The following is a 10,633-nucleotide window of genomic DNA, read 5'->3' as shown; positions in this document are numbered from 1 at the left end:
GAATCCCCCCTCCTCCCCGCGCCTCCCGCCTCCCCGCCCGCCCGCCCGCCGGGCCCGCGCCCGCCCCCGCCCGCCCGCTCGCACGGCGGCGCGGGCAGGGCTCGCCGCGCTACGGCGGGCAAGGCTGGGGCGGCGTCAGCGGGCGCGCAGTGCCGGCTCCAGGGCTTTAAAGCAGCGTGTAAGCTGAGATGCTACCACAGACAGCGGCGCGGCGGCGGCGGCCGCAGCAGCTCCCCGAGCCCAGACGGGCGCCCGCCTTTCGCCCCCGCCGCGCCCTGGGGCATGAGAGCGGCCGCCCCGCGGCTCTAAGTAGCCCCCGGGCCCCATGGCGACGTCCCGCGCTCTCCTCCTTCTCCTCCTCTTCTGCCTGCCGGGGCTGCGGCGAGGGGCGCGGGGCGGCGGGCAGCGCCCGCGGGGCTGTCCGGCACCGTGCCGCTGCGAGCAGGACGGCATGCTCGTCCGCGCCGACTGCTCCGACCTGGGGCTCACGGCCGTGCCCGCCAACCTCAGCGTCTTCACGTCCTACCTGTAAGTGAGGGCAGCCCGCGCGGGCGGGCCGGGGAGCGGGCACCGGCGGAAGGTGACAGGGGGCGCGGGAGGTCGATAGAAAACACCCGACTTCATGTAGGTTTCTAATCGGTTTTTAATCAGCGGGCGGGTTGTAAAGCGTTTGGTGGGTATCTCGCTACCTCGGTGCCCGGTCCGGCGCCTGGAGGATCGCTGTGTGATGTGCCGTGTAGAGGGTAATTAAAAGGGATTGCAACAGCAGAAACCCGATTAGATCTGCAGGGACGTTATCTTCACCTTTGCTTCCAGGGACAGTGCTTTGAACTGCGGTTGCTGCCGATTTAATCTTTAACAGGTCTCCCCTCGGGTTGAGGGCAGGCAATAAATAAAGCGAGCTCCCCGGAGGCGGGCAGCGGTCGGAAGCCGGTGCGGTGCCCGGGCGGCCCCGGGGCGGGCAGGTGCCTGTGCCCCGAGCCGGGCCCGGGCCGGCGCGCTCGAACCCGCCGGAGCCCTCGCTGTACCCAAAGTACCCGCCTCACGGGGCATCCCCGCCAGGCCGGGCTTGTTAGCTGTTCCGCATCCCGGGAGAGCTGCATTACGGTGTGTAGGGACAGGGACGTCGAGAACAGAGAAAGTTTTTATTAAAAGCATTCAAAGCTGTTGCGGAAACTTTTTGTTTCTTTGTTTCCTTCTTTTTTTTTTTTTTTTTTGTTTTTTGGGGGTTTTTTGGTGGGTTTTTTTTGTTGTTTTGTTCTGTTTTTCTTTTGGCAGAAGCATCATCGTTTAGCCTCTCTTGGTTTTGTGTGTTGAAAGTGATGGTGCACTCAAAGTGTTATTTTAGTATCCTCCTTAGAGGTTTCATATGGTTCTTTGTGGCTGCATGGCCAGTAGCTTGTAGATTTAATACTTATCCTCCGTACCCAGCATACAGTATGTCAATTTCTGAATGTGCTTGCCCATCTGTAGATTTTGACATGCTGTTGACATGCTTGCTACTATGGTTACTGTAAAGATGCTTTCCCAGTATTGTGTGCCTAGGACACTAAAGTGATAGTTCTGAACTCACTTCTCGGTTAATGCCATACTTCAAAGGACATAAAACATATGTTGCATCTGAGAAAGTAGATGAAACTAAAGTACAAATGGCCTTTCTAAGAGAAGTACAAATACGACATTGGCAAGGTACAAATCATGTGCAACCAATAAAATCCAAGAAAGCTTGGTTTAGTGAAAACAGTGTTGATTTAGAAAGAGGATGTGCAGCTGAAAGACTTCTAAGTAATAAGCATGAAAATACTATTCTGAAATTTAACTTAATAAGATCAGTTTTAGCTTATTTTGTTATCAACATTTCAAAGTCAAAGCTATTTGTAACTTCAAGAGGCAGGAGTCAGTATTGGTCCATTTACAGTAGAGCAGAACTTTGGCTATATGTAATAAAGATACAATCTTTAGGATACATACAACGTTTGCTACTGATTTCAAAAGTAGGAGGTCAGGATTGTGTGTATATGCAAGACAATATTTTCCGGTGCTTTGGAAAGTCGTAAGCAGAAATATAGGTAATGAAAGTATAAAGGTATACTTAAGCTTTACATATCCTGTGTCAAGAAGTAGATGCCCTAAGTTCTTAGTTGCTTGGAGAAATGATAAAACCGGGAAAGAAAACTTTAGAAAACCCACTGTTTGACAGGGGTTTTTTTAAGAAAACAAGGATAAAAATATGTATTAGGATGTCAAAATACCGTTGTTGTGATCTGCTGCTGAAAAGAAAGATACCTCCAGTAACCTGCTTCTTCATAGGATTGTGATCTGGTTTGTGCTTTTGTTTTTTTGTCCTTCAGCAGAGGAATGTCTTTCTCCAGTCAAGAAATCTGTGCTGTTCAGCAGTGTACACCCTGAAGTAAAAAAACTCCACTGTGTGACAGGCAGACTTTCAAATGACCAAGGCTGCATACAGGCAGTATAACAGTATAAAAGACTGGTTCATACACATGGGCAGCTACACTTACCCTTTTCCAGTTTTACCAGGCTGTTTTCCTTGGATTGATTAATTATTGCCTAATTATGCAGAGTCGTAGTTCCTGCCTGCCTTCTCTAAAGAACTGTCAACTCTCATTTTCTGTAGATGGCTAAGCAATGGCAAATTTTAAAACATGCCTGCTTGTTATAGAGGTGTTTGCCTCCCTAAGCTTGGTAGTGGCCAATGAGATACTCTTTGATTGTTTTTTTGGTTTTGTATATTTTTTCCAAAAAAAAAAAACCAAACCCAGAAGTGTCTTCTTGCACTGTGACAATTTTTACTCAAGATCAAAGCATGAGACTAAAACTATGTACTCACATTAACTCTCTTTTCAGCAAAAGCATCCCTCTTCTCTAGTTGATTCTGTTCTTACACAGTAGACATATCAGGCTAAAAATGGTCTGTGGTACTACCTCATATTAAGTTTGGGCTTTTAAAGTTTGGGCTTTTTTCCAAATTTCTGTCATTTTTATCTGGACATTCACACGAAAAAGGGTGAATGTTTTCTTGGTGTGCACTGGAAATTGTGTGAAAAGTTGAAATGCCAAGGCCATTAAGGCTTGGTTTATGTTTGGGCAAATGTGTACAGCGCATGCTATATTATGGTGACCAAATTTTGCAGGGTTTTTTTCTGATGGTGCTCTTGCAGCAGAACTAAATATAGTCTACAGATGGACCTGCTATACATTTCTCATTTACATTCCCAGGCAGCAATTCTTGCCTCCCATAAAAAAAATCTTTTTATTTATGATTATGTGTCTGCTGCCATGAACTGTTAGACGTTTTAAGAGCAGACAAGGAGAATCCAGGAGTTTCTTTCCATTAATTTTTCTTCATCTACTTCTGGGCTAAATAATGTATGTACTCAGCGTATTTAATGCATATTCCTGTTGATATAAATGTGAATTCCATGTGCTGATGAAGGGCAGCACCGAGTCTCTGTTTCAAATTAAGAACGTCACTTTCCTATCAGTACACAGTGAAAAGAAGAAGCCCGGATCTACAGATCATTTGCACATGGGACACTCATTAATTCTCAAACCAAGCTTGTGAGTTAGTGAAATATTGCTAGTATTTACTGTGATGTGGAAAGCTGAGGCAAAGAAGAGCTTGCTCAAAGTTAGAGGTAAAGTTTAAGACAAAGCCAGAAATTAAGGCCAGGATGCCTTATCCTAACTCCATTCTTTAACCACAGGCTCACCCTACTTCTCCTAAATAATTGCTCCCTAAAAGTAGTATAAAATCTGGCATCTCCTGTTCAAGAATGTTTAGTATGACAACAATTAAAAATAAAACAGTTTTCATCTCTCATTAATGACAATATAGAAGATAGCTCAAAGATTTTGAGAGTTTCTGTTATGTAACTGGATAGCACAGGGAAGTAAATTTATTATAGATGCCAGTCTTAACAGTTCAGATGCTGTGTCCTTTGTGATCAAAAAATCTCAAAAATAAACTTAGTAGAATACTTTAAGTCGAATATTCAGTCGAGAGTTCTCATAGTGTTACCATCTTAGATTGACATAGACATGCATGCATACATGTATAAATACTGCAGCATAAGGTACGTTACCTTTTACATTATAACTTAATGAGTTATTTTGGGATATGTGTTATTAACATCTGAAAAGTTTAATTTTGAGTACATTGTAAATATGCATTGTAGCATTTGGGAAAATGTGATTCATGTATTTTTTAACTCTTCATAGAAAGAATTTATTAACAAATAATATTTTTTAAAACTATGATTACTCTAATAGTATTACACTAAAACCTGTGAAGAAAAAATCAGGGCATGTTTTAAGATTCCTAATGTATTAGTCTTCAAATAAATTCTTGCTTTCTGCTTCATTCATTGCCATGGTATTGTATTTGATGATAAATATTACTGTAGAGCATAGCCAAAACTCTACGGGGTTTCTGAAAGTGTTTAAGACTACTAAACAAAATAAGAAATTACAAAGAATTTGGGAGAGAAAATATCATTCACTTTTTGAAGGTTAAAAAGTATATGCCCAGAAATTAACTATACTTCTGAAATAAGAAAGAGAGTTGTTTCTGTGTCAGGAATACCCAAAATCATTTACACCAGGCCTTTGGGGTAAATTTGCACTATTTTAGTCATTCTGATCTCACAGTACAAACTCAAGTCTTGTCTGCATCTTCATCTAAGGTATCATGGGAATGACCATAGTTTTTCAAAGAGATCAAACACCAAAGTATCTTCTTATGAAGAAGTGAGCTTTATAAAGTCTCTTACAACTTCCAGATCCCCTGATAAGATTTGCATGTAAGATAGTTAGTAAAATGTCTGCACTTTCTTAGAAAATACTTCTTTACATAGCTACAAACTTTATAAAGCATTTTTGCACCTTTCTAGTTGAAATAAATTAAATGGTTGACATGTGGTTTCAGTTAATAATCTGAGTCTGTCCCAGTGAAGGATGAAGGTGAATCCACGTTCTGGATTTAGAATTTATTATAGTGTTAAATCCCACTTTTGAAAAGAAATCAAGGCCTTTCCTTTCTACTCATGGCAATAATAGGTATGCAAAGGTAAAATGTACACATAGATAAATTAAAGGTACAATAAAACTGAGGAAATAACAAACTATTTAAAGTTTACCAGTTTTCAAGGGATTAGTTTTAAATTTCAGTACATAAAGTGTCAACTCAAAGTTAGTTTCCTTGTGAAACCTTTGGATTTAAAATGTGTTTGAGAAGAGAATGTCACTCTTCCCAGTTGAGAATGCAGTGTTAAAAATAACTCTTTGCGCTGCTTCCTGAAGAGCCTTGTGCTGCTCAGAAAGGGGAAAAAGGCACTCACACACTACCTCTCTCCTTTGTAGCATTTGCTCTGTGGAAACACTGCATAAATTGACAGGGAAAAGGAAGCTGTCTTTAAGCTGCTAGAATACAAGGAGCTGGCAGGGTGAAGGCACCTTCAATTGGTTTGGTATCTGAAGTGTATAGGACAATTGGCCGGGCAGAGGGAGCCTGACTCCAGCTGAGAACGCATGCACTGGGCTGACCTTCCCAGTCAGCATGCCAGCGGAGATTAGACTTTCCTCAAGTGCTCCCTTGTTAACCCAGTCTTTTCTCCGATGTCATTTGTCTTTGAAACGCTTAAAATTGCTAGCAATTTTGCAGCAGCCCAGGTTGCTTTCCTTTATTCTGTTTGCTGGCCAAGTTAATATTTCATCTCCATGCACTGCTTTCTTCATTCTCCATTGGTTATTTAAATGGTCTTTTATTATAAATACAGATTATGGCATTTTCCCTGACTTCCTTCCTTGAACTGTCCAGCAGATCTGACTCTTTTCCCTTCAAAGGTCATGGTAAATAAGGTGCGGTTCCTTTAGCTCAAAGTAAACTAAGGGCAGAACATGATGTGGTGTTTTTGACATACCTGTTTTGCTTTAGACTTCAGTTAGATGAGAATACCCTAACATCTTTAAAAAGAATGAAATGTGATCAAAGCATGCTTACTCCTCTGAGAATGAGCAATTCATGTGGTGAATTCATGTGCTACATGCTCTGTACTGTTTACTGAGAAGACATGAGAAACTTTTGTACAATTGTGTCAGAAATGTAATGGCTGGAGAACTATAAAAGAAATACATTTAGTTGGGAAGGGGAAGAGCCCAAAATGATGTTTCTGTTACTTGTTGAAGGAGTGCTACCCTCTTCTCTCTTTTGAGTCAAGGTTTAAATGAAAAATGCACAAAACTAAGACAATTAACAACTTCGACTATAGGTGACAGTAACTCCTGGTACCCCTGTTTGTAGTCTGAAGAAGCATGGTTTTTAATCAAAGCCTATGGACAATAGCTTGGAATTTTTGAATTAGAGACCTTGGAATGGATATTAAAGCAGCAGCACTCGAATAGAAATACCACTCTAGACTGTCTTTGCAAGCTGAGAGAGCACAAGCCAGCTAATATTACACTGGGTACCAGCAATACCTTGAACTTCAAGCAGCAATGAAATGGGACAGCAGTGCAGATCCCCAGGAACTGGTACAGTATGCCCCCAGCTTGATAAGCCCTCTGCTAAGACAGTGCATTCTGTATCACCTTCCAGTTTTGTTATTTTGTTATGTTTTACTAAGTTTAGCTATGAGATTTAGGTTTTGAGCGAAGTGACCACACCATTTAGGTCCATCCCAGAAAGGACAAGTTGTATTTTCATGGCTAGACACTGCTGAAAAAAAAAAAAATATTTTGAAGTGTGGTGTTATCCAACAGTGATAATTATAATAATCAGTCACTCGCAAATTAAGATTTTATTGGTAACAAATGGGCTCTCAGTTTGGGCCCATTTGTATGATTTGGCTCCAGTCCTGCAAATACTTATCCAGAGACTTAACTTTAGTGACAGGAATGGTTCCACTGAAATCACATGTGCAAATGTTTGTTGGATCAAGGCCTTGAATAATTCTAAAACAATTATCCCCTTCCTCAATTATTAACTCATTTGTGTAGAATAGTTTCACTAACATATTCTGCTACATTGTCTCATAACACAGCCTAAAGCATTAGGTATACAAAAAATCATTTAAAAGCCTTTCTTTCAAAATTTTTCCAAACCTTATGTAAAATTAATATTTAGTTTAATCTGGAACGCACTGTCTTTCAACAGTGTTGAATTATGTATTTGCAATTAAGTGATTTTTAAGGACATATTTTGATAAAAATGCTAAAACTTTTTGCATTATAGTATAAAAGTATGGTCTTTTTGTACAGGATTTATGATATTGTGTGTGTGGAGATGTGTGTGGATAGATAGGCTTTGGACAAATTACAAAAAGAAGTTATCTATCAGCTTAAGGCGGTACAAACAACTGTAGCTCCCACAAGACAAAATCTCTCCCCTCTTTTTTTTTATTGAGAGTAACCATGCTTACTAATGTTACCAAACTTAAACATAAGTACTTAAGTAATGCAGAAGTATTTTCTGGATTGGAACTTATTTGTATAATGATTGGGTATAAACTTAAAAGGTAAGTCTTAAAATTTTTTTCGTGCTTGTGTCATACAACTTTTCACGTTATAAGTGTAGAATAATTTGATGTTGGTATTTATGAAGAAGTAGGAGGCAGAAAAGTAAAGCTGATATTTAGTGCTGCCACTCTATTTTCTTCAGGTTTTTCGCTGTTAGTTCCTTTACCAAACAGTTCAGTCTGCTCTGCTTGAGGATGGAATAGTTACAAAACTGGTATTCCACAGAAATAAAACTTGCCTAGCCCTTGTTTCTGCAGCAATAGGCATCTTATGATGCCAGTTATATGATGTCTTCTGGATCCTGTGATAATATAAATGCTAGCCTAAGTGAATGAGAGAGCAGATGTGAGATGATGTCAGCATTAAGAGAAGTGTAACTGCACTGATTTGGCATTCACTGAGTTTGTAAATGAGTGTCTGTGTACCCTGAGGGGAGAAGTAGGTCATAGCTGGCAAAGGAAACAAATAAGATAAGACAAAGCTCTCTCTCACCCATCACTGAAAGTTACCTGTTCTGAACCACCTTGTTGAGTCATTGAGTAACTTGCCTTTGGGTCTTTTATCCTTGATCAGTTTGGCATAGAGGCTGCCTCAGAAATTTAATCTTTCTCCTGTTGGTCTCACGCGTTATGAAGCTGCAATTATGCGTGTTGTGGAGGGCAGACCAAGTTGTCCCATGTCCAGTAATTAGATTCATCCTTATGAAGACAGAGAAACCAAAGTTTCTAAAACAGCCTGGTTCACAGAGATTGCCATTTCAGTTGCATGAGGAAGGGACAGGAGCTGCTTCTGGGAACAGGGGTTGGTGAGGTAGCTATAGCTGGGATCTAGGTAGCAAGACCATTGAGTTCTGCTCCTGGATACAGTAATGAAGTAGTTTACAAATTCAAGCAAATCATGAAGCTTTGCTCTAGTCTTAATCTATATATGTGATGGCTGGGAGAGATACCTACGTCTGAGTTGGACTAATTCGGTAGTGGCTGATAAATGCTGGAGATCTGCAGATTAAAAACACTTAATAAGGTGCTAATCATGAGTATGACATGGTAAAATAAGGTGAAACCATGAAGGATTTTCTTCTCTTCATAAGCATGTATCTCTGCCTTTCAGTTCTGCTCATGACTGTCTATGTGTCTGAACTCTGTGATATAGAAGATTCTTATTGGAACAAGTGAAGTCTATTCAGGTGTCTGAAAGCAATACCTGACCTGCTGACAAGAAAATACAGGATCCATATGTTTGTTGCAATATGAAAGTATTGCCTGCACTTGTGCTGAAGTTGTGCAAAGACAAGGATTTGGAAGAGGGCCAAAAGAAGTGCAGATTCAACCTTGTGACCTGACAAGGGTCTTGGGGAGTAAATTCCAGTCCTGCAGTGTCCCTGCATAAAGCCTCCCTATGTTGACTTTAACCTGCACCAGGCACACACAATTACAGAAAGATCGACAGAGGAGCAAAAAGTGCATTATGAAGGAGGCAGCAGGTAGTTTGGGAGTCCATCTGTATCAGTGCTACAGAATAGTGAAATGTGTCTCTCATCAGGCAGCTCACCCAATTATAAACCCTCAGGAGACATGGCAGTGATGCAAATCACGGTTTACATTGTGCCATGTGTCTGCAATAAGACTTTGTAGGGTACAGTTACCTTGGCATAGTTATTATCAGAAACATTTGTGACTAACTGGCCCTAGTGGAGATAACACCTAGTATATAGTTGTGGTGGGGTTAAGAGTAAGAGTTTGCAGTACTGCTGCTGGGTGTTTTTAAAAATTGAGTGTGGAGTGCTGCAGAGGAGCAGTTGGTAGCAGAATAAGGACTGAAAAGAGGACTATGTGAAAACTCATGACCTGAGGACAGCAGCTGGGAAGGCTGGAAGTTCCTCAGCACATGGAGGCTGCACATTGCCTCTTACCTGTACGTATGTAGAGTGGTGTGAACTGCCAAGTGCCACAACTTTACTTCTTTCTGGCCAAGACAGAAGATGTGAGAAGAAAGGGCAGGAGAAGAATCTTGGAACATCCTTTCTGCCTGAAGGCTAGAGACAGTACAGAACATAGCTGAACACATTCTTGACTTACTTTTTAGAATAAAACAAATGCCTCCTGAATACAGATAGGATGAAAAACTTTCATCTGGAATAGAAAAGATATCTGTGGAAGAATATTATAGCAGAAGTATTTCTTAGGTTATTTAGATGGAGTATTTAAGATAAATCATTATAGGGAGTGGAGAAAAAAAACCCAGTGCCAGATTCAACTCTGCCTGTCATTCCATGTGTGTAATTCAATAGACTTATATCAAGAAAGACTTCAGGTAATTTTTGCTCTGTTTATACTAATGGAACTAACTTAATTCTGTGGAATTGGTACCACTTAAATAAATTTAATCTGAAAAAAATGAAGATTTTTGAAAAGCATTAATTAATATAACTACAATAAACTATTCACTGCAGTTTTAATATGCCAGCTCTTGACCGAAAAGCTTCTAATATGCCATTACTGAGCAAAGTGTCTGTCTTTGTGAAGTAAATAAAAGTCAGGGGGTTTTTAGAAAAAAAAAGACTTTAAGCATAAAACCAAGTGATCATAATTGCCTTGTCTGTGTCAGGATGTAGATTCTGGTAGGAGAGTTATGTTGTGCCAGTGAGTTGTCAACTGTACAGACTTCACAGGAGTTTGATGAAGGAGGGATTTTCTTTTGTTTTTCAGTCTTTTTGTTGCCCTTGTTGATAGCATTCAGTGAAAAGAGCAACAGAATTTTTTGGAGGGTGCTCACACAGTGTTGTGATACATTAATTCCATTTATCATAGACAGAAAGAACTGTCACACCAAATACAGTTATCAAAATCACATTTCTGTACATATTGGTGCCTCAGCTGTTCTGCCTTCAATAGCTGTCTACAGTCAATCTGTGAAGAATCCCATAAACCTGAAGCCAGATGTGGTCCATTTTCTACATTTATCATCAATCATGGATACAGCATCTTGCAGTTGTATAGCTCTGTGTTCTTGCCTGTCTGACCATGGAGCAGCACTGTCAGAGCATCAGATTTCACAAGGAATTTGTAATATCCAGATTCACTGGATGGTATTATTTAGA

General features: G+C 40.6%; 1 protein-coding gene across 1 annotated transcript in view; it reads left to right on the top strand.

Annotated features, from left to right (window-relative positions):
- Positions 1-325: 325 nt before the first annotated feature.
- The window catches only part of LGR5 (leucine rich repeat containing G protein-coupled receptor 5), a gene marked incomplete at both ends in the record, with an annotated part of 88,702 nt that continues 78,394 nt past the window's right edge, over positions 326-10,633 (top strand). The window contains one exon of the mRNA XM_082072199.1: positions 326-528. Coding sequence (XP_081928325.1) covers positions 326-528 — 203 coding nt within the window. The remainder of the gene's footprint in view (positions 529-10,633) is intronic.

This window comes from Streptopelia decaocto (genome assembly GCF_964273445.1).
Source record: "Streptopelia decaocto genome assembly, chromosome: 1".
NCBI classification, from domain to species: domain Eukaryota; kingdom Metazoa; phylum Chordata; class Aves; order Columbiformes; family Columbidae; genus Streptopelia; species Streptopelia decaocto.
Note: the sequence above shows the minus strand (reverse complement) of the source record. Positions and strands in the feature narration are given on the sequence as shown.